Source organism: Chanos chanos, chromosome 14 (assembly GCF_902362185.1).
Source record: "Chanos chanos chromosome 14, fChaCha1.1, whole genome shotgun sequence".
Lineage (NCBI taxonomy): Eukaryota > Metazoa > Chordata > Actinopteri > Gonorynchiformes > Chanidae > Chanos > Chanos chanos.
The window spans coordinates 6734391-6758121 of NC_044508.1; the positions used below are offsets into that span (position 1 = coordinate 6734391).

Here is a 23731-nt window from a genome sequence, read left to right on the forward strand (position 1 = left end):
TTACTGCCTTGCTACGCTGGTCTATTGGCTCAAGCTGGGTTTGAGAGAAACACAATTCAGCAAATACACACGCTGTGGACGCCACATAGCTCACATAAACAAGACGTTTTATTGCCCTGCAAAATCAATTGGGACTTATCAATAACGAGGGAATAAATCACAAAGTGAAGGAGAACAGAAATACAGAAAAAGAATGAAAGAGAGGGGTGGGGGGACTGGTGGTGCACACAGACCTCCAGGTCCCTAGAAATCAATTTTCACACATTAGAACTATTAGCTTATTGAGAGTTGGGTGAAAGATGGATAGGGCTAACCGTTACTGGGGCTGCACCAGTAGAAACATCTCCTCAACTGGACAGTTGTTTCATGGAAAACTTCTCTGAAGGGAAACTGGAAAAATTTAATATAATATATGATCCTGTCTGGTGTTGACAGAATGGTTACAGAATGTGAGGTATGTATACAGCATAAGAATACTGATACAGAGAGAGAATAAGATAGAAGGGATGAAGAGAGAGGATTGTCGAGAAAATAACCGCTTGTTCTTCTGTGGATGAAATCAAGGGTCACATTTTTGGATTTTGGAGACCTCACTGACAACTTCAGGTATATTACAGAGAAAGTGTGTTTCCTTGGCATCTCAGACAAGTTTAATTTATAGAGTAAACAGCTAATAAACTTAATGAAGTAATTTAAGGGTGTGCAATAAATGAAGGTGCTATTGCTCCAAATGAGTCAGACCCACAGATGCTGTGTAAGCTCCCCTTGCCTTTTGCTCTGTCTGTCAGATTTAAGAAAAAGTGAACTAAGAATTTTAACTTTCCTCTTATCCAAAGTTTTCAGAAAGTGCATCTGCAGAGCTCTTGCCATCAGAGGCTGAGGGAGTTCCGTGTTACACTGAAACCCGCGACCAGACATGAAATATTTCCAAAACATGCTAACGCCGATTACGCGAGTTCCAAAAATAAACAAACACATACATCTAATTTAAAGAAAAGCCTATTTTATTTTACCTCTCTCTGTATTCATTACCTAGATTCATGTTTAATACTGAGAGGAGTGCATTGGGAGCCTTTAATCACCTTTTTACAGAGTCTGGCAAACGTTGCCCAATCTACCAGAGTAGCTTTTCACTGCCCTGAAAAAGTCAATACTGTCTTTTTGGAGTCTGAATTCAGAGGATTGGTTATGTTCAAAACATGATTTGACCCCAGAGTCCAGCACTGCTTCCCTGACCGCAGTGAGAACATACTAAACTATAAGAGACATGAACTGTGGTCAGATTTTAGTTTTAGTTTCAGTGTTGTGTAAGGGAGTCTGATGGTACCTTGCTGAACAATTGCCCCCCCCAACAAAACTCTCCAAAAAACAAGAAACAAATTAAGCATATATTGCCTCAGGTATCAGGTTTAAGGTTGTGGGAATGTTCCTATACAGTTTGGGGTGTTATGGGTGAAAGATATTGTCCATCTGGATTTTAGTGGAACACTGTAATGTAAGTAGAATGTTCTAAGGATGTTAGAGAGAGAACATTTCCATAGACAGCTCCACTGAAACATTATGCAATGTGTATTATAATATTTAGCATGAACTTTAAGACAGACTTCCCAATGTCTTAAAAACTTTCCCTGTTAGCTGAGACACTGCTTTGCGCATCCCAAATTTCTCAGGTGTTCATTTTAATACAGATTACCCACAGGGATGCCAGAATCACGATGATGTTACATTAGCTAAGAGAGATTCAGCACTGCTCTCATTCGTAGGATTGAATAAATAAATAACCTTAGCCTAGCCTAGTTAGCTCTTATGTTAATGAGACCCTATTGATCACAGTCAGCGGTAAAAATCGACAGGCAGATAATGTGTGAGTGGGAGCTTCCTCTAGAGCAGTAAATCACCAGCAGAGTGAGTAAGGGCTTTGCCTTATTAGGATAAGATGATTCCGGGCCAAGGCAAACCCTATACGGCCATGCACTGTGACCGTAGCTGAACAAGACCTCTTCTGTCTGCTTACGTTCATATGTATATATATATATATGACCCGTTTTACCGCAGCTATTAGTGTATATTTGAAAACTGTAAGCCTGGGACAGAAACACATGATTCCGTGATTGATGTCCGCCAAATGCTTTGGCCAATCACTGGGCACAATGAAGAAAAATGCACAAAGATGGATGCACTGCGGGTTTATCAGACTACACACAGAAATTGAAAAATTTTTAATGTTTGTTTTTTTTTAATAATCTTCCATTACCTATATATATATATATATATATGTGTGTGTGTGTGTGTAATATTTGCTATATATGTGTGTGTGTATATATACACGCTTTTTTCCAAACTTGAAGGTCCTTATTAATCATACAAAAAAAAAACGTCCTTGGTTGTTCTACATCAAAACCCTACACACATCTCTGAAATCAGTGTCAGTGTGAATTATTGATTTAAGTGCCCAGATAACAACATCCTTAATGGGGATTGGTTTGGAAATGAGCTATTCAATTAAGGAGATGTGTGGGGATTTTTTTTTTCTTTTTCATCCTCTCTACCCTCTTGTATTCTTTTTTGTCAGCACAAACAGCTGCGGAAGAAGAGGCCTTTTAACGACTTCCAGGGCCGCGCTCACCCAAGGTCTGTGATTTGAACAGCGCAAGTATTTATGTCCAAAGGTGTTTTTAATGTCCGCTGTCTACGATGAGACGGACGGGGCGGTTATTGCGGCTGTAAGAGGCGGTGGATTAAATGCAGTTTGATCCGCCAGAGAAAGCATTAAGGCGTCTTCATTATCTCATTATTTACAAGTAGACAATGACCGATGTGAAAAGCGGGTAATTTACAGCCAGTCGGATTTAACCCTTTCCTGTTTCCCTAATTCCGCAGAACTTGTATGCAACTGTTACACATTTACGCGCATTTTGTTTCGTCTCAACGTTGTAGCTTATGTGCGCTTCTTTCCCTCAGCATCTGAGACATGAAAACAGGCCACCCCTAACATGTACAAAAGGAACGTATTTGATATCTATTTATTCAAAGAGAACCCCTCCCAGATTTCACGTTTGCCCGTGGGAAAAAACCCCAAAACAAAACAAAAAACAATGGCTGACCGCATCTTAAGAATGCGTCTGCATTCAGTCAAATCCTGTCGCTTACCCACACATCTCCGATGAACAGGTGCAGTCTCACAATGTCCAAATGTCAGTGTCAGTAATGGATTGTATATTGGGAATGATCGAGAACGGGGACTGTAAACAGCAGGCGATCCGCAAACTGCTCAGTTATGGATTACATGAGCGGGCGCAATAAGAGCAGCTGCGGAAGGCCCCCCTCTCTCATCACTGGGACAGTGACACAAAATAGGATGAAATACAGCGTGTGACTTTTTTTCTCTCTCATAAGCAGCTAGATACAGTGTTCAACACTTTAGGTTGATAGACAGTGAACTACGAAGTCGGAATGTCCCACAGACAGCGTTTCCACTTACAGCTGTCTAGTCAAAGTCCGCAGCTTCTCCGGTGTAACCTATATTCTGCCCCATGGGATGCCTATAAAACAGAGGAAATGCTGGTGACCAAAAGGAGCTCCAAAAACACATAATCTATGGCAGGCTTTGCAGCTCCTAATATTGTCGCTCATTCTGAAGATATAGTTATAGATAGACAGACAGACAGACAGACAGATAGACAGATAGACAGATAGATAGATAGATAGACAGATATCTTTGCATTTCCTCTGTATTAACTTGTTTTCCTTAATATTTGGGATAAATTAGAAAACCTGTGCAGAGAAAAGGTTTAAAAAGGAACAGAAAAAACATGTGGGACTGTATGCTTTTGTAAGATACCTATGCATGCATAACTAATGAGATAAATATGGCGCAATAGTCCACATGGATTGTAAACTAACAATCCTCTGTCTGATGGGACACTGTCTTCTGAGTCCTATGGGAACACTATGTTGTAAACATCAGCACAGCATAACAGTGCCCTCCAGCGTTGAGAACTGTTACTTTGCGGTAGGTAACGACAGATTGAGTAGTGACAGACCAATTCCATCACTGTTATATTACCACAGAAACCGACTTGTGTCTGAGGATGATGTTTTACGGCTGTGTAATTAATCAGCAGCATTTTTCAGAGGAGTATGGTTAAATTTAACACATAATGTACCCTCAAAACCATTGCAACCTGCGAGAAGAAATCATTGTGGGAACGGAAGGGAGTGTAACCCGAGCTAGTGTCAACGGTCTCTCGGTCTCTGGGGTAATTTGGCGTGACAAGCCTAAGAGAGAGCAGATTTTTCATGGTTACAGCGCTAAAGAGCTCGTCAAAACTTGCGCCACACTTAACTCAGACACGCTCGATCGAGGGCGACCTGCCACTGTATACGGTTACGGAGATTGGACTGAGTAGAGAAATCCAATAGCAGTACTAATACCCATGAGCCAGACGACAAGTTTTAAAGATCTTCTAAGGAATTAAGAAGGAACTGAAGGTCAAAAAGATTTTGCAAACGTAGACTAATAAAAAATGAAGCGTTTCAGCTTATGTACAAAAATGAATTGCACGGGATAAATGAAGGATAGTTGTGCGCTATTCATTACTCCAGTGTCTCGATTCCTCTCGTATTAACTTTTACCAATATAATTTATAAAGGGTGGTAATAAGAGTCTTCATATCCAATTGCCAGTGTACGTTCGTTTTGATAAAAACATTTGCTAATATCATTCCTCTCACATAGCCCAAAAAATGCGGTGAACAGGTTACTTGATAGAAAAAAAGAATATAATTGTTGATTGACAACTAAACTGAAAGTTGTTTGCAAATGTAGGATCAGCTCATTAATGCATGCATGGATTCAAACTCAGCAGAAATAACCACATTTGAAATGAACAGAAAGAAAGAAAGAAACCCGATAAATAAATAAATGACCAACCACCAACAAACCCTAGAGGAAAAACATTGAGGACATGGAGATCGCACGTGACATTCCGCGCAGTTCTGCTTTGTGAAGATTGAACATAGATCCCATAGTTTGAGTAGCGTACAGTCTGGCTGTTTTAAATATCTGTGAATACGAAAAGCTATTCAGATATTTCTGAATAGGCTATGTTTGTAAAAAGCAGCCTCCAAAAAACCCAAACTTGAAATGGTTTCAGTGAACTGACATCTGTGTTTTGTCATTTCAGTTCAGTTCTAATTCTGTATCGTCAAGATGTCAGTTCCTTGCGATTTAAAAGGAAAAAAATAACCAGGAATTTTCAATTCAATACAGAATTTAAAACAACCTGAATCTTTCGAAACCCTGTCTTCTTACCGGGGCTTTTTTACCCATATGAAAGTTTGGGGGCCTTCCTTGCTGTAGATGGTATGTAATTGGTTAAGAACTTGATTGGCAGTAAGTACAGCAAATCATTGCTGTACGTGAAATCAAAAATCCCAATAGGAAATAGGGGAGGTTCTATTTTGAAGTAGGAGGAGTAAGATGGCCGCTATAATGAATAGGTCGGGTTGGAGTAGTAGTTCGGTAGTTCGGCAGTTTTTATTTCCGTCAATAAATTATATTAAAAAACAGCTTATTTTGGCTGTATTAGTTCTCTTGACACATCTGTGTCTGGGAAATAATGATTACGAATTGGACGAATTTCTCAAGCGGGAGTTTTCGCTGACCAAGCCCTACCAAGGTGGGTAACTAGCTCTGTTTCGCTAGCAAAGTTTTAATGGTCCCAAGCTAAGACTGACACCTGTTTGGGTAAACAAAGTTCCGTTACTAAATCAAATTTAGAAATAAACTGATGAATTTGCCGTGGATTTGCAATGAACTTACGTTTCAGAGAGTAGAGACCACATCATTTCCGATGAAATAATATTAGTACAGCTTTGCTAGCATACTGTCACTATTAAGAAAGAGTGATACTCCGTTGCGCAATTGTGGCGGAGCGGAAGCGAAGGGTAATTTTTAAAAAGAATGAAGATTAATAAAAAATTAAACAGAGCACGAAAAGCATTAAGTATACCTAGAAATCGGCAGTGAATGGTGTCCCCCGGTGTGATATTTCGTGAACACAGTAATTTCTCTCTCTCTGGGGTTTTAGGAGTGGGGTCTTCCAGTTTCTCTCATTGGGATTTAATGGGCACTGCCATGATAACTCCAGAATGCGTGCGCCTGACTCCTGACATGCAGAGCAGACAGGGAGCAGTTTGGAGCCGCCTCGTGAGTCCAACAGAACCTCTAAACCATCACAACGATGACTACGGTCAAACACACACGTTACGATTTATACACTTGCCATTTCTAGAACAACTACCCTGTCGCTATGACAGCAAAACTGACACATTTTCAGCACTGACAGAACTTCAGGGAAAACCAGTTTTCTTCTCGAGAATCCACTCTGCTTTTGGACTCGTTCCATATTCAGTCTAACACACCCGACTAATCTCATCACAGTTTAAGTAGCGTGTGAATACTTGAACAAGGGAGATCAGGACTGGTAAGAAATCCTAGAGGGAGAGCAGATCCCTGGGAGTGTTACACACACACACACCCTACCATTGCAGCACCACACTCTGCACTGACTGTACTGACTGGATTTATTGTTGCAGTGTTGACCAGTGTGCACTTTATCTGTCTAGCCCTGTTACCTACGAGACTGGGAGCTGAGAGTCCAGTTTAAGATCCACGGCCAGGGCAAGAAGAACCTGAATGGAGATGGAATGGCCATATGGCTGACCAAGGAACGCATGCAACACGGTACCATAACACACACACACACACACACACACACACACGTGCATGTATGTTGTGTGTTCCACCTCATTCTATACACATGTAGAAGTACATACAGGTTGATCATTGATTAGATTAACTGGTGGGGTTTGAAGCAGTTTACCAGTGAGAAATGATTTACTTTATTACGTGACTGTGTTCCTTCAAGCTCTCACAGGAATGAAGAGCCAGTGGATACAATGGGATGCTATGTAGCAGCTGCTGTCATATTAGTGTAATTGTGTTTGTGTTCATTTTGAAAGGGAGGTCTGTGATTGTTTGTACTGTTTGTGTGACTCTTGACAGGCCCAGTGTTTGGGAACATGAATCACTTCACTGGATTGGCTGTTTTTGTTGACACTTATCCCAACGAGGACAAACAACATGAGGTAGCTCATTCATATTCTTATCACACACACACACACACAAACACACACACACCCCTCTTCTGTAACTACACATAACTGGCCTGACCATCCTCCCTTTCCCCACATATGAAAAACTTGATTATATTGTTGTTCATGCTGGTCAGGATGTGTATGTGAATTGATGTTGTGCTCCTGTGTGTTGAATGCACCGTACGGAGCCAGGCACAGAAGAAGTACTCCAGTGGAGGGCAGGTAGCCTCCTGTTTCTGTCAGTTACATGCAGTACATCCACACCACACTGTCCTCAGAGTCCTGATTGAAAGCATTAGCGCTGTTGTAGGCAGTGGTCTGTCAGTTCTGATAGACGTGGTGATTTTAACTGGTGTAATGTCGTGACACGTGTTGCTCATAGCAGCTTCTGAGATTTTACTTTAGTTTAGATTTTGTTCTTGTTGTTGTTGTTGTTGTTGTTTTTCTTGGGGGGTTTTTTCTTCTCCCATTTGGTTCTTTGTGTTTTTACCATGTTTTCATCCCACTTCATTTTTTCACGTCAGCCTTTTACAATTTATTCTCCACCACTTTCCCCCCCCCCCCTTTCTCTTTCTCTCTCTCGCTTTTGCTTTCTTACCCTGGATTAATGTCTCTGTGTGTGTTGGACACCTCTTTTTCGTGCTCTGGTGCTCTCTCTCTCTCTCTCTCTCTCTCTCTCTCTCTCTCTCTCTCTCTCTCTCTCTCTCTCTCTAGCGGGTTTTTCCGTACATCTCAGCGATGGTGGGGAACGGTTCTCTGGCGTACGATCACGACCGTGACGGCCGGCCTACGGAACTCGGAGGCTGTAACGCACTCGTGCGCAACTCCAACCACGACACATTCCTGCTGATCCGCTACATGCACAACACACTGACGGTGAGAGACACTCACACACACTCACACACACACTCACACACACACACACTCACACATTCACATGAAGGTGAAAATACACATGCACAGCCCATATCAAAAATGCAGACTTCATTGTGAGAATGAGAGTCACATGTGCTCGTACACTCACACAGACACGTCTGTGACTTCTCAGTATATTTCTTACCTCTTTTAAAATATTTTATGTAATATTCATAGTATCACTGTACTTTGTACAGCTTTTGCACTGTTTTATGATCCTTGTTTGCTTTTCAGTACTTGTTGCTTTTATTACTCATTGTACTTTAGTGTTGTATTTGTACGGGACACCATCATACCAAAAAAAAGTCCTTGTAGGGGCATCTTATTTGGCAATAAACTAAATTCTGATTCTGTAATCAGATCCATTAATCAGTTTGTTACATTAAATGAGAACTGAACTGAAATTTAAAAAAAAAAAGGGAAGGTGATTGTTCTCTCTCTCTTTCTCTCTGACACCCTCTTTGATGTGTGTGCTGTGTGTAGGTGATGACTGATATAGATGGGAAGCAGGAGTGGAAGGAGTGTTTGGAGGTCCCCGGTGTCAGAATGCCTACGGGATATTATTTTGGTGCCTCCTCAGCCACTGGAGACCTGTCAGGTCAGAGCCGCTTAAAGCTACGAGCCAAAGCAAATGAGCTTTATGCTTGTTTTGGTTTTGGGTTTTGGCATGTGGTTTTGAATGATTTGAATTTGAATATTCTTTGATGGAGCAGTGAGGATCCGTGTTGACAAATTGTTATGCCTGAGGGAAAAATGAGCATATTTGTGTGGATGAATGGAGTTAAAGAGAGTTGTTTTGACAGAGTTGTGCTTTGTGTCTGTGCAGATAACCACGATCTGATTTCAATGAAGCTTTATCAGCTCAGTGCGGAGCGTAGTCCTGACGAAGAGGAGGAGGCCATCTCTCTGCCCAGCGTGGACAACAGAGCACAGTACACAGGTACTACAACACACATACACATGCACACGCAAATACACGCACACTCAAACAAACACACATGCACCAGCACTAAGCATGGTTACACATGATGTAAAAAGGAAAGTCATTCACATTCTTTACCACAAATTCACACTAATACAAACACACACAAACACACCATGCAGAGACAGAGTTTCTCTCTCTCTCTCTCTCTCTCTCTCTCTCTCTCTCTCTTTGCCCCTCCCCTCCATGCCAGCCATACATACATACATACATATGTGTAAACACACACACAGAATTTGCTGGCAGTTGTGGAGGTTTAGGAGTGATCACTTAAGGGTTTTTTTTTTTATTTCCCATCTCTTTTGTTTCTTCAGTGGACGTGGAGGAGCCTGGAATGAGTGGCGTTACTCTCTTCTTCACCATCCTCTTCTCCATCATTGGCCTCTTCGTGCTGGGCGTCGTCGGCGTTGTTCTGTACGGCCGATGGCAGGACAACCGCCGCAAGCGTTTTTACTGAGGAGAGGACAAAAAAAAAAGAAAAGAGAGATTCTACCACTGAGAGAGAGAGAGAGAGAAAGTTCTGCAGCTGTGGGAGATTTTACTACTGAGAGAGAGAGAGAGAGAGAAAAGAGGAGTGTAAGCATAAATGAGTATGAGTGACAATGTTTATAAACAACTCTGAGATAATCTCTGAGGTTCCTGACTGCTGCTGAATCCGAACACACCTGACTGACCTCTGACCCTGAAAGAAACTGACCTTTTGACCTTCGGACCTCTCTAAGAGCCATACGCCATCAACATCATGAGTCTAAACCTGTTCAGTCTGTGCGTCTGTCTGTCTGTCTGCCTGCCTGTCTGCCTTTCCAACTGGCTGTCTAGCTGTCTTTGTTCTCCTAAATGTCTGTCTGTGACTGGTTTGGTCACTAGAGGAGCTGATTTTTGTCTTCTCTCAGTCTCTGTAAAATCTGTTGTGTGATTTCTTTTAAAGCAGCTCTTTCTCATCCTGCTCTCTGATGTGTGGAAGTTGTGCACACCTAAATCTCACTTTTTTAGTCAACAGGGATATTTTCTTTATTGTGCATCTTCTCATCTAGCAATAATTAGTTATGTTTAAGAAATAATTTTTCTTTTCTTTTTTTTTCTTTTCTTTTTTTTAACTTTTGTACTGTAGATGTTCTGATGTCGTTGCAAAAATCAGGTCCAGATCTGTGTGTGTGTGTGTGTATGTTTCTCTCTCTCTCATCTCTGGAGTTAGAAGGTGCTTGCTAAAGTAATTTAAACCAGCCATGTTTAACACCACATAAACAGCAAAATTAAAATGTGAAAGAGGCTCCCGCGGCCTAAGAAAATTTTTCAAAAATCTAGGTTTATATTATGTTCTGAGTTTATACAGACTATGTTGTATTTTTTATGTTTGAGATGGAAAAAAAAGCACTAATCTGCACAGCGCTGATTGGGGCTAACGTCAAATGTATTCACAACCTTTTCAAAATTAGCCAATAGCAGAGTCCCAGCGCTGTGATGCGTGGGCGAGGTAGCCAATCATTTCTTCGATTCATGATGCATTGAGATACAGTTTAGACCGAAAGCACTGTTTCAATCATTTGTAATAATAACTCTTGTGTGAATCTGAAGTCTCTTTGTGTGCTGTTTTGAGTACGCAATGTGCTTTTTTTTTCTGAATTCATTCACATTCTCTAAACCAGGGTTTTTTTTGTGGGTTTTTTTTTTTTCAAGCCCCCCGCTTGTCTTGTTTGTCTAAAGCGTTTACAAGAGAAAACCAGAACAATTGGTGTTGACTCTTCATGGCCTTATTTTGATTCTACACAGACACATCAGAGAGAGTCAAAACATTTTTTTTTTTTGCTTTGTTTTTGATTAATGTGCTGTTAATTGTTGCTGCTTAATCAGTGTTGTTACTTTGTGATGAGTCTTATCTAACATGCTTTTTTTTTTATGGTGCAGATTTGCTGAAGCCTTTTTTGGACTCCTAAATGTTTTATGGAAATACTAACTTGAAGCCAGTAGGTTGAATAAAAGGTTTATATTAGACAGAGATAATGTTACTGGTTTTGCTTGGGCGGAAGGCGTTGGTAAATCTGTCCTTACATGCTGATGAAGGACTTTTGAGGTTTCGTTTGCTGGTATTGAGCTGTTTTGAAATTTTACAGGAGCTGTTTTTGGTTTTGTTTTGTTTTGTTTTGTTTGCTGTAAAAACTTATTAGTGTTACTGTGATCAGATAAACGTGTTTTTGTGAATGTCTTTATCAGAAACAACATGCCAGCCTAAATTCGAAATTCTCCCATCGTTTCGTCTGTCGTTAAAGTCTCCTGTTTTGTCAGCTGGAAAGAGACTCAAATTTTCTCCTTCTGTCAAATCCCCCTAAGAATAAAAGATTCTCCAATGATTTTTGCACAACTGGAAGCGTCTCCATCTTGTGTCTTCAAAAAAAAAATACATTGGTATTAACAATATTACATTGATTGATCAGAATAAGGTTTTTGTCAGGAAAAACAACTGTAGGCACCGCATTGCTCTCGTGGCTTAAACAGAACTGAAACGAATGTGGAAACCATCACGGCTTGGCTTATGAGCAAAGCTCCTGCAGTTGTTTGTCATGTTCTCCAGCCTAAACAATTCACTGTGTTTTTGTCCGAGCGACAAGTTTACGTTCCTTTTATTGTCTGCATATTGATGAAGTACTCTCTCAGATCACTCAGCCACACACACACACACACACACACACACACGGGTGCTCTGTATCGCTGACAGGTAAGTGTGAGAGACCCTCCCATTCTAGTGTAATTTCCATATGACTGGCAACTTGTCAATGCTTATTGTGTCAACGCTTGCCGTGATATCACTGTGACACACTGTGTAGAGTTGCTAGTCTTTCAGAGAATCGATTCATGTCAGAGGGTTCTGTCCTCAGGCTGTTTTCTCTCTCTCTCTCTCATAAGACACTTTAATGGTTTAAACACAACACAGGGGTCCGCAGATGTTCCCCATGTGACGTTTGGAGAGGAGGAAAGAGAGGGACAAAAAGGAGGACAAGTGTTATCTGTGTCGTGTTTTCTCCTTCGCAGTTACGTGCTCTTACACTCCACCATTGTCCTGGCATTAAGCAGCTTCTCGTATTGAGCAGGCGATCTCCAAAGAGAGACAGAGAGAGAGAGAGAGAGAGCGCGACAGACTTACTGACGTGTACTAGGGATCGTTTTCGGGTTTCAACAGTTCCAAAAAAAAATCATATTTAATAAGGTAAGTTTTTCAAAATCTCTTTTTTTCTTACAATATCTTCATTATTGTTCTCTTTTGCTGTTGTTTGGTCTCACATCTTAATTGAGGAATTTTCCCAGAATATTTTCTGACATTAGATGATCCTACATGTTTCAGAAGATCTGTAACAAAATTGCAACAGTTCAAACTGGATTGTAGTTTGTGATAAAACATTAACATTTGTCATTCAGATTCTAACATTTGTTTCAGTGTTTCATTGTGTATGTGTATGTATCACAGTGTTTCTGTGTGTGTGTGTGTGTGTTTGTTCACTCTTTTTTGAGACGGGGCCTAGTTTTGTCTTGATGATTTGGGCACTTGTTCCAGTGTTGACATATCAAACAGCTCTGTGCCATAAACATTACTAGCACGTCACATCTCTGGGCCCCCTCTCCCTCTTAGCAGGCTTCTCACAAAGTTCTCCAGCGCTTAAACCAGTTTAGACAAAATACAAGAGTATTCCCTCGGTTTAATCGATATCGTTGTTGTGATTATTATTATTATTATTATTATTACTTTCATTTTTATTTTCTGCATAAGAACAAGGGTGGCTGGGTGAGACATGAATCGTTCGTGCGTAAGCTGTCTGAAAACTTTGGTGACTTTCCTTCACTTCATCTGCTGGGTAAGTTACTGGAGAAATCAACACAGCATCACAGCTGCTATTGTTCGCCGAATGAACAAAATCACAAGGACTGCTGTTGGTCAATGGAAACCGATTTATGTAGTTTACTAATAATACCCTCACTGTCATAGGAGTAAACTGATTTTTTTTTTTTTTTTTTTAAATAAATAAATAAATAAATACGTGGCTTTGATTGTAACACAAACCTGTCCAGTGAGAATGCAAGATTAATTTAATCCAGGCATGTATAGCGTGAGCTGCTGTATTGGATTTTTATGCATAAGATGTGTGTGATTTATAAAGCCTAAGGTTAGAAAACAAACAAATAAACAAAAAACACATAATCAAACACTTGCTGATTATAGAGTAATCATGAAAAAACTATTTGGGGTGTCTATTTGGATATGAATCAAGAGTAATTTCTTTAACTGACGTTCAGTCCTAGACCTGTTTTTATCTGACAAACTAATCATATGCATTTAGTACTCATACTGTACCATGGCAAAACTATGTGTCAATGCTTCATCAACTTGTTTGTTACTCTGTGTGTGTGTGTGTGTGTGTGTGTGTGGGTCTGTCTGTCCATCCGTCCGTCCGTCTGTGTCTGTATCTGTGTGTGTGTCTGTCTGTTTTACAGCTATGCGGGGCCTTTGTGCAGGCGTTTGGTGTTTTCGGGATGTTTAAATCAAAGTTTGGCGCTGTGATCACCACATGGTGGCCTAATTATGCCTCAAACACTCTGATAGTTGTAGGAGCACTAGCATGCTGTGTGTGTTATCTGGGAATTCTTGGAGGTATGCAAGAGAACTATTGTATGCTAATCTCGGTGAGTCCAACAGTTTTTTCAGTATTTCACACACACACACACACACACACACACACTCTCTATCTCTGTCTCTCCCTCTCTCTGTCTTTTGTTATCCAACCCACACTAACAACTTTTACCACACACATACACTACAGAATCTGACACATTATATCACTTATTACAACATAGGCTCAAATTTTGCAGTTCTTGTCAGGTGAGGTGATACAAATAAAGGATAAAATTGTGGTCGATTGATTGGGTGTACTGGTGTGTTTTATTACAGTTTTATATCACCCTGTTTCTGCTTATGCTAGTGGAGTTGGCTATGTCCTGCATTTTCCTGGTGGTCGAGAGAGAGGTAGGAGACAAAACTTTGTTTGAATGAAAGATCAAATCTGTACTTTATTTGTTTTATCGGTGACTATGACATGACGGCTTATGTTATTGAGGCCTCGGTGTAAAAGGTGTGACACCGAATTTACAGATTGACCGTTATTTTGAGACGGACATGGTTCGGGCCTTCAACACGTACAAGCAGTCGTCTTACGGAGGAAACCAAACCGTCAAAGATGATTTCGACGCCATTCAGAGTATCGTGAGTGTCCAAGTCACGATCTTTTCAGCAGTTACTTTAGTAAAGTAGTCTACCTCTTGAAATTAACGTTGGTTGCGCTGTGTTTAGTTCAAATGTTGTGGCGTGTATGGAATCGGGGACTGGGAAGGGAACGTGCCGATCTCCTGCTGCGTTGAAGACCCTTGTAACATCTTTCCACAGATAAGCTGGCAAGGGGTGAGTCTGGCTAAACGGTAACGCTAAATGTAACGACTCATTTCGGCTGCTCTGACTAAAATTTAACGTTACGTTTTGGTTAGTACAATGCGTATGTTGGCAGTTATTCGTGATCAGGTCTGCGTATGAACATGTTAAAGAAGTTAGGCCTACTATACTGAACTAACAGACTGTGAATATTCTCTCTCAATTTTTTGGTCCTTTTTCTTTCCTTCTCTCACTCTCAGGGTTGTTACACGAAACTAAGAGCTTGGTTCAAGATGAACTTTCTCAGTCTAGGGGCTGGTGTTGTTTCCTTGTTCATACTGCAGGTATGTATTCAAATTTTTAATTTGATAATAAATATCTTTGACCAGTTTTATCCAACCCAGTTCTAGACTGCCATATTGTGAAAATTAAATCCTCTGCCCATATATATCTAGATATAGATATAGATAGATAGATAGATAGATAGATAGATAGATAGATAGACAGAGATATATACATATAGACGTGTGTGTGTGTGTGAGAGAGATTATTCATTTATTTATTTTTTCCATTTCTCAGTAGCCTATTAACTTTCATTATGTTTTGTTAATTAAGGCAAAAAAAAATTTTGAGCAGTGCTTGTCCTTTCATTTCTTGTAATGAATGGGGTATTGTTTGTTTTTCTTTCCGTAGTTCTTGTGTCTAAGTATTTCTGTTCCCATCTTCTGGAATTTCAAAGTTACTGGTCGTGGATACAAGTGAAACCAGCAGAACCAGAACAGCTGCACGGCTGTCAAAGCTCTCTGTAGACTAACTGCTGGAAGGGATGAACAATAAGGTCTTGTTTTAGGAATATGTTATCCGAAACAAATGTATAAACATTGAGTTTTTAATGTTTATTGGGAGTGGCTATCATCGAACACCTCTGAATCTTTCAGTCTTTGAACATCTTATGTATTATCCTCATAATCATTAAACCCCAATTTAACAATAAATGCGCTTTATGACTGATTAATTCAATTTGATGTGGTTTTCTTTTCTTTCGTAACAAAACCCGCCACTCCACTAACACACCTACATGAAACCTTTCTTGTCATGTAACTGATGTCAAAAGTGGTTGGGATCTTTTTTTTTTCTCTTTGTGCCCCCTGCAGTCCTCACCAAAGTGCATATCAACTTCCCCCCCTGTGGTTTCCTCTTAAAAATGAACTGCAACAGAAATAGATATGTTTGCCTATTGCTTGCACTATACTAAGTTAAAAGAACAATCCCTCATGGACAATATGGAAATGTATTGTAAATGTTGTATGCTTTTATATTGTTACTTTTACTAGAAATGATGAATTGCAACCAAACATGTTTTTCCCCTGGGGTGTCACCGTGGTATTTTTTCTTTTTTTTTGAGTTGATCTTTTGCAGACAATGTGTCATCTTTTGTTTGCGAAAGAGGAAGTGATGTGAACTGCTGTTACACTCGTGGCACTTTACTGAGATAACCAAATTGTCACAGCCGAGAAGAAGTGCTTCCACACTCCGTTACTGTGCACGGGGATTGTTAACGACCCTCGGAACCGAACAAATTAAGAAAGCGTTTGAGCTGAACTAAGGTAAGAAACCAATTTCAGTGACTAACTCATTTACTGTAAATGTTTGGTGCCCAGATCAACCTGTTTGTTTCCGGCATTCTGATATCCTGTATAGTTTGGCTCTTGATCAACATTTGCTGTCTGTCGAAATGATACATTTCTCTTCGAAAAGGCCCAACAGTATGAGTAGAATAAAACAGTTGAGGAGGAGATTTCTCTGGAAAGTTCGTCTTTTTCCAAAATGGAGTCGTGTTTTTTTTTGTGTTAACGCTTTCATGGTATTTCAGGAAGGAAGATTTGAACCCTTTATTTCCAAAATAAATGAATTTTGATTTGAATTTGGAGTCAAAAGGGAATTGGTAGGCGAAGCTTTAAGTAAGTATTGTAGAGAAACGTAAATAAGGAATAAATGGAACTAAATCCTGTAATGTAAGAATTAAAACGGATTTTTTTAATCTACAGTGAAAATTCTAAGCGTTTGGAACCGTATGATTAAGATTTTTGCATCGCCGATCTTATGATTTAATTTAACATCATGAGTTTATGTTTAAAATAATACTCAGCAACACAGATCTCACCAAATAACCTAAGAAAATGTTAATCAGGAAGGGTGGCTTGATTTTCTGTTCCACATTAACCTTTTGAAAGCCTATAGAAAAACCAAAAGAAAGAGAGAAGCGTACGTCATATAAAGCCTCTCCACCCATGAGCGGTCACAGAGAGGAAATAAAATGTAACTCTGTTTTTACTCTGTTCTCCTTACTGATGGGACTGCATTTAAGTGTATTTCTGTGATGTAATGGGTATATGTTACATACGTTTCAGAATGCATGTTATATTGTGTGTTCACAGATCCGAATACCACGGGCAAAGATGTCTTGCCTCAAGATTTTGAAGTATACCATGTGTGTGGTGAACTTCATTTGCTTTGTACGTATGATATGCTACATTTACACATACACGCAAGTTATATATTCAACCATTCTAGCAGAGCAGAGAGACTGTTTGCTTATCAGTGTTGCACAGCGATTAAAAGAAATAATAATCGCTTTGTATTTAATAATGTTTACTTGGGTGTCATCTGACATATCTCCCCCTCTTGCTAAAGATGAAGCAAAAAGACAGTGAAATAAATAGTAGAACCAGTGAAGAGTGTCTTAAATCATATTAAAATTGTAGTTAAATGGGTTTTTTTTCTACGTCAATAGCAAAATAAGTTTTTATAAAAATGATTTAAACCTTTCAACACATGCATTACCCCCCAAAAATGTTATATATATATATATATACATACACTCCCCTCTTTTGAGCACCCAGACCTGCAGTTCTCAGCTGTCCTCTGTGGTGTAGGCCACAACTGTTTAACAAAGTGGAAGAATCTTCAGCCATTATTGCATATCCTGAGCCGACAAACTTTTAACTTTTGGGTCATGTTTGGTCTTTGGCTTAAATGGTTTAGCGTTTTATCCGGCTGACGAAGTTAGAATTTAGATGATGCTCAAAACAACCCTCGGAACTAGCAAGTATAAAACAACTCAGAGATTGAGCATCATATCTGTATTTACCATTTTTTATATAAATGATGATTATATATATTATGTATATTGTCCCATGGCTGTTGCCATCAGTAACTACAATCTCTAACAGTGGGTTTTACACACGCACACACACGCTCATATGTGTGTGTGTGTGTGTAAAATATAAAAAATATATACATGTATATATGTATAAATATATACAGTAGGCGATTTGTAGGGGATGAGGGGTAATGCCATCCCCCTTGTTAGCAAAATGACCAAAACGCATCCCCCTTGTTAACCTGTCATCCCCTTCTATACTCTATAGAATGGTGTCAGTGACCATTGACCATTCAGTGACCATTGACCATTCAGTGACCATTGACCATTGGGCCATCTCCCCTGTTGGCCACTGGGCCATCGTCCCTGACAAAAAATAAAAAAATCACCTGTTGTATGTATATGTGTGTGTATACACACACACACACACACACACACATATTTTCACAGTAGCTATGAGGTTCATGTCCTTCACTCCACATTCAAACCAATCACTGGGACCTGGAACACAGGACCAAACAGCTCTGTTTGATTTGTCTCATAACAATATCCTTGCCCCAGTATCCAATGTCTTCTCCTATGTTTTTTAAATGTCATCAGTAAATAATATAGAGAGTGCTTGGGTAGTACAACAGAAAAGACACTAGGTCACCATAGAGTAGTAGAATGGCAGCTTAGCCTGGCATCCATAGAAAGCTGGTTGGGGATTGAATCCCCATTGCTGCAACTACAGCTCCCATGATTGGTTGGGGTGGGCGGAGAATCCGGGGAGCGTAGTGTGAACCTCTGTGTGTATTACAGTCTCCTAAAGAATCCCTCCATACTCTGGTGAGAGAGGTGGTTGGTGACTTTATGTGTGTGTCAGAGGGGACACACCGTAGTCTGTAACCCTCCTCAACCAGCAAGGAGGCTCTGCAAGGACAGAAAAGGAACTGCAAGGGAATTAGCAATGACTGAATTAGGGAGAAATGCAAAAAAAAAACCCAAAAAACAAAAAGTGTACTAGTTTTTTTGTTTTTTTTTTAATAAAAAAAGAATATAAAATTCTTAAATGTTTTTTGACTATGAAATACGAAACATAACTCATTACTGTTATTGATTTTACACAACACTCCTCTGCTCACCTTTGTTACAGGTATTAATGATTTTTGAGAGTTTCATAAAGAGTACAGGATATTAAAAAGCAAACAACCAACCAAAAAAAATGACTTTCATTCTGTGGCAATGAGATGTATACGTAAAGTTGAATAAAAGGTGGTTCATAAAATAGGCTTGTTACTAGGGTGATGATTAATTAACTGACTGACTGCCTTTATCCAATAACAGATATGCGGTGTAGCAGTGTTTGGATTGGGGATTTACATGATGATAAATTTCAAGTTTGCGTCTCTGATCCCAACCCTCCGGGACTTGAACATCGCCAACACCCTCTTCATCATCGGTATCATCATCACCTGCGTGTCTTTCCTGGGTTTTATGGGCTCTCTGAAGGAGAACCGTTGCCTTCTCATCTCTGTGAGTTCGTTAACCTCCGAATACCTTACATAAACAAATAGGTTTCTTGACATGTCATGTTGTTGTTACTTGACACAAAGAGTAAGTGTATGTTGAATACATCTCAAACTGTGCAAACTTGTGTGATTATGAGCAACAAGGTTGGTTTTTTTTTTTTCTTTTTTTTTTTTTTTTTAAATGTGCTGAACTGGGAAGAATGGAGGGGGGGTGGGGGTGGTGGGGGTGATACAGATGGGCCATTTGACCCACCCTAAAAATCAAAATACCCAAAAACATCATACTAACAGCCAGTTCAAATAAAACACTTAATACTGAAAAGAATCACTTTTTTTGGAAAAAGAACACCACCCCGTCTAGGAAGCTGGCTATAGCCCTGTTAAACATCCTATTTTTCCTCTGGGTTTGTTTTTTTTTTTTTGTTTGAGCGAGAGAGAGAGTTTGTTGATGTTTAACTTTTCTGAAAGTAGTGCTGAACTGATTTGTTGTTCTCTTTCAGTTTTTCAGCCTGCTCTTCCTTCTCATGCTGGCTGAGTTCACCATGGCCTGCACTCTACTTGTCTATGAGGACAAGGTACATAGTGGTTCATTAAAGAATGACAATGAACATAAAAAATTGGACAGTATTGGACATTTTGTACATGTTTTTTTTTTTGTTTGTTTGTTTGTTTTGTGCTGTCAGGTGAATGAGTTCCTTCTGACCGACCTCCAGAAAAGTCTGAATACGTCAAAATCTATGGGTGGGAGGAACAGGACAAAACATGACTGGGACATTCTTCAAGATAAAGTATAAGACTTATTCAAGATGGGGGTTTTTGTTTGTTTAGTTATTTCAATATATATTTGCAGTGGTGGCTTTTATTTTGGGATGATTTGGGATTCGTTTAAGCCTTATATCGTTTTTTGGGTGTTTTTCCCCATTCACAGTTAAATTGCTGCGGGATCCAAAACGTGACCGACTGGAAGCTGAACATCCCTGACTCGTGCTGCATTAGAAACGACTGTTCAGGCTCTCCACAGTACAAGACTGAGGTAAAGAACCACTCTTCCAGTTATCAGATGAACCGGCAACAGCTGCTACTCACAGCCATCACTTTGCTTAAAAAGAGAACAGGCCCAGAATATGGAAACCTTCAAGGTTATTGGAACCAAGATGTTGGATTTTGTTGTAATTAATGTGTGTTTTTTTTCCCCCCACTCATAAGGGCTGTTACACCAAGGCACAGAAGTTCCTTGAGGACAACCTTCTCAGCATAGGCGTCGGCGTGATTGTCATTTGCAGTATTGAGGTACAGAGACACTCTTTTTACATGTTTTTTTAGATGGCAACTCAACTGTGACTGTATTGGTTTTAAAAAAAAAAAAAAAAGGGTCTGAAAATATGAGTGAGTTTTGGTGACTTGGTAAGGTGGCCATGTTCATATTTAAATATCTTTAATTTGCAGATGAATGAGTATGTAGTAGATGAGGTGGTGGCAGGGTTACTTATTGGGGATATCTTTGACCTATGAAGAATTATCAGAAACTTCAGATCCTTGAAACTGAGCAAAGTCACATAATATTTCTAACAACATTTTGCAGTAAAACCCAATGTGTGTGTGTGGCAGGTGCTGGGCATGTGTTTTGCCATGACTCTGTTCTGCCACATCAGTCGAACTGGTCTTGGATATAAGTGAAGGAAGAGAGAGATCCAGTTTTTCTATTAAATCATCAAACCTGAGCACCATCAAGGCCGGACTCCGAAATCTTCACATGTAACTTTCATGTTCACATTTTAAAAATGTTCTCTCTGTAATCCCAAGAAACATACATAGACCTACAGTGTTATGTTATCAGCCACGATATGTTTTATCTGCTTTGCGGCAGGCTAGTCTTTCATAGATCCATCATATCACACCTTGTCGGTTATGTAGTGTTAGCTAAGCCATAGCATGTAGCAGTAGTATTATTTTAAGAGTATCATCACATTCGACCAAACAAAATCATTTAACTAAAGGATTGCAGTGAAGACGACAAATTATCGAGACCTGTTGCTTAAACTGAGCTAAAATTAAAAACCACATGCTATGTAACTTTGTGGACCAGTGTTATACACACTGAGGAACAAGTCGTATGTATCCTAGATGTAATGCATCTTTACCTATAACAGTATTTCCTTCTAACAGTTGATTTTTTTTTTGTATAGGAATGTTTTGTTGTTTCTAGTCTTAACCATTAGATTAATATTGGTTGTATCCTTAATAGTATTGTACATAGCTTGAGAAGTTATGCATTATTAAAACAACTTTGTGGCATACACCGTGTTAAACAAAACTGACTCTAGGGTGATGTCTAGTTCTCTCTCTCTCGCTCGCTTTTTTTTTCCCCCGCCTCTTATGTCAAATATAGGTTGTGAAAGTCACTTATAATAAGTCACGTAGTTTTAGCACCTCTCTGCCTGTAAGCATTTCTGGTTTCTTTTAGAAAGCATTTGTTGGTTTCACTTCAGTATGAAAATGCACTGCACCGGACAGACAAAATGGTCACAGGTTACAAGTCGGAAAAAAGGGATTTTCACAAATGTGACAACACAAAATTCAGCTGCACACAAACATGTGGAGCTGGTCTGCTGCTGAAGGCTGGAGAGACGCCATAATGAGTGTTCACAGAAACTAGACCTTAATCTTTCAATCCCGTCAATAACCGTTTTTTTTTTTAATCTCATTATAGAATGTGAGGGAAAAAAACAGAAGTTTCAATGATATTTAACGCACCCCAGGCAAGAAAAAGAATAAGGAAGACAAGGAATGTGAATTCATGTCAGAAATTCCACAATTTTATTTTAAGAATAAAATCCTGTCTCCTCATTTTATAACCAAAAAAACAAAACAAAACAAAAAACTAAAAAAATACTAAGATTTCCTTTACATTTTTAAAATAATTTTGTTCTTTTTGAAACCATCACACAAAAAATAGAAACAAGTACAATTTTGTCATTTTTTTTTAAAAAAAAAAATGTAACTGTACACAGCAGAATATACCATGTATTGCAAATTGAACAACCCCTTACACCACTTCAACTACGCGCACACACACACACACACACACACACACACAAACAAACACACAGGCACGCACGCACACACACACACACACGATTTATTGCAATCCACCTAAAATACGCAGATCTATCTCTTTAAAAAAATTGATCACCCCCTGTTTTCACAGAGAAACAGACAGTTATGAATTTGCCTACTCCACGCCTCTCTGCAGTTCCCCTGATGGTTGAAGAGAGTGTTTTATTGTTCCTCAGTGTGACTTGTTCAAAGCCTTTTAGTCAAATTCTGAATAATTTTACAGAAAAAAAGGACCGCTTTAAGGAAGAGAGCTGCTTTAGGAATAACTGCCAAGTTACAACATCTGTTTGTTTGGCGAACCCTTTAAGACTAATTAGTCAGCAAATGTCACAGACAATAGTCAATAACCTGTACTACATCAACAAGTCACTCATACATGAACTTTTCCAAATTTGATTTTGTAACTGTACAGGAAACATGTAACTTGGATAAGTCATCATACGTTAATGTGAAAGTTAAAAATCACTGCCCCGTCAATACATCCCTCACGACAACATAAACCGACCGTAAGTGAAAGTGGAGGGATGAAAAAAAAAAAAAAGAGTTTGTGCAAGTCCTCACGACAGGCTATGTCATGTTTACAGTAACATTACCACTTCACCAGAATTTTTCCTGTTCAACTAGTCTTTCGCTCTACTCAAAGTAGAAAGAAGAAAAAACACAAAATGCGCCAACGTACAGATTCAGCGTTCCCTCAGTCTTATGCCCGAGAATGGACGTCTTGGATCTAGACAAGAATCTCAAAGACTTTTCATCTCTTACAAATCTTAGAGCACAGTGTGGAGATTGTATGGCTATGAAAGCACTTTCAACAGAGTTTTACAAGAATGGACAAAACCATGAGGACAGTAAGCAACAGTTTTGCAGCTATTAGTATCTATTAGCCACGCCCACTGACCTCATTCGCACCCTCAGTAAGGCGATGCCAATGCATCGGTCAACTGCCTAACCACGTTTAGTTGTCATTTTAAGCCGTGAGACGCACTTTCCGGAAAGTACCATATCAACACGCAAACCGTAGATATTAAAATCCGCTGGCCACATGTCAGTTTTCGACACTAGCACACAGAGGGTAAAGAAAACTCCTATGATATGCAATTTCGGTTTGCACTTACTGTAATATAAAACAAATTAACGTTGCCTTTAATGACCTCTTTGTAAAGTGCATGAAAGCGTTAGAATGGCCGATTTCTGAATGGTTAGCGTATTCAACTGATATGTACACATCGGAAGACTCCGGCAAAACTAAACAGCTCCGAATCGGTCCAATAAGGCTGGTGTAGGCCAAAAGTGATCCGTAAACAATGTCTGCTTCTCTCTCTTAGATGCCAATTATAAATGATTAATACTTCAGTAAGACACTGCACTTATCGACCACCTCACCATAAACACAAGCATACGGTTTCCAGTAATTGTTCTTTAAATTACCTAGGCAATTAATTAGAGTCGGATCACGCGGCAACACGTCAGTGA

The 23731-nt window shown here is 39.5% G+C and overlaps 3 protein-coding genes across 3 annotated transcripts; all 3 read left to right on the forward strand.

Moving 5' to 3' along the window:
• The first annotated feature begins 436 nt into the window (after positions 1 to 436).
• lman2lb (lectin, mannose-binding 2-like b) lies at positions 437 to 11393 on the forward strand. Its single transcript, XM_030791795.1, has 10 exons — positions 437 to 454; positions 2573 to 2631; positions 5472 to 5680; positions 6092 to 6210; positions 6630 to 6747; positions 7069 to 7151; positions 7875 to 8036; positions 8559 to 8673; positions 8902 to 9015; positions 9372 to 11393. The coding sequence occupies exons 1-10, from the start codon at positions 437 to 439 to the stop codon at positions 9512 to 9514; spliced, it is 1140 nt and encodes a 379-aa protein (XP_030647655.1). The 3' UTR covers positions 9515 to 11393.
• Positions 11394 to 12839: 1446 nt separating this feature from the next.
• On the forward strand, positions 12840 to 15229 carry LOC115827894 (leukocyte surface antigen CD53-like). Its single transcript, XM_030791796.1, has 7 exons — positions 12840 to 12902; positions 13540 to 13728; positions 13994 to 14068; positions 14195 to 14305; positions 14393 to 14500; positions 14728 to 14811; positions 15161 to 15229. Exons 1-7 carry the CDS (start codon positions 12840 to 12842, stop codon positions 15227 to 15229), a joined length of 699 nt encoding a protein of 232 aa, XP_030647656.1.
• A 757-nt stretch (positions 15230 to 15986) lies between these two features.
• On the forward strand, positions 15987 to 21249 carry LOC115827730 (leukocyte surface antigen CD53-like). The gene is made up of 8 exons (XM_030791640.1): positions 15987 to 16074; positions 16906 to 16983; positions 18957 to 19145; positions 19642 to 19716; positions 19825 to 19929; positions 20070 to 20174; positions 20348 to 20431; positions 20750 to 21249. The coding sequence occupies exons 2-8, from the start codon at positions 16927 to 16929 to the stop codon at positions 20816 to 20818; spliced, it is 684 nt and encodes a 227-aa protein (XP_030647500.1). The 5' UTR covers positions 15987 to 16074; positions 16906 to 16926; the 3' UTR covers positions 20819 to 21249.
• The last annotated feature ends 2482 nt before the right edge of the window (positions 21250 to 23731 follow it).

Coding starts and splice junctions, on each gene's coding strand:
- lman2lb (XM_030791795.1), top strand. Junction 2,632..5,471: donor CAGGGCCGCGCTCACCCAAG/GTCTGTGATTTG, acceptor ATTTTGAAGTAG/GAGGAGTAAGATGGCCGCTA. Junction 5,681..6,091: donor GCTGACCAAGCCCTACCAAG/GTGGGTAACTAG, acceptor CTGGGGTTTTAG/GAGTGGGGTCTTCCAGTTTC.
- LOC115827730 (XM_030791640.1), top strand. CDS start 16,927: ATGTCTTGCCTCAAGATTTTGAAGTATACCATGTGTGTGGTGAACTTC. Junction 19,146..19,641: donor ACCGTTGCCTTCTCATCTCT/GTGAGTTCGTTA, acceptor GTTCTCTTTCAG/TTTTTCAGCCTGCTCTTCCT. Junction 20,175..20,347: donor CTCCACAGTACAAGACTGAG/GTAAAGAACCAC, acceptor CCCACTCATAAG/GGCTGTTACACCAAGGCACA.
- LOC115827894 (XM_030791796.1), top strand. CDS start 12,840: ATGAATCGTTCGTGCGTAAGCTGTCTGAAAACTTTGGTGACTTTCCTT. Junction 14,069..14,194: donor TCCTGGTGGTCGAGAGAGAG/GTAGGAGACAAA, acceptor CCGAATTTACAG/ATTGACCGTTATTTTGAGAC. Junction 14,306..14,392: donor TCGACGCCATTCAGAGTATC/GTGAGTGTCCAA, acceptor CGCTGTGTTTAG/TTCAAATGTTGTGGCGTGTA.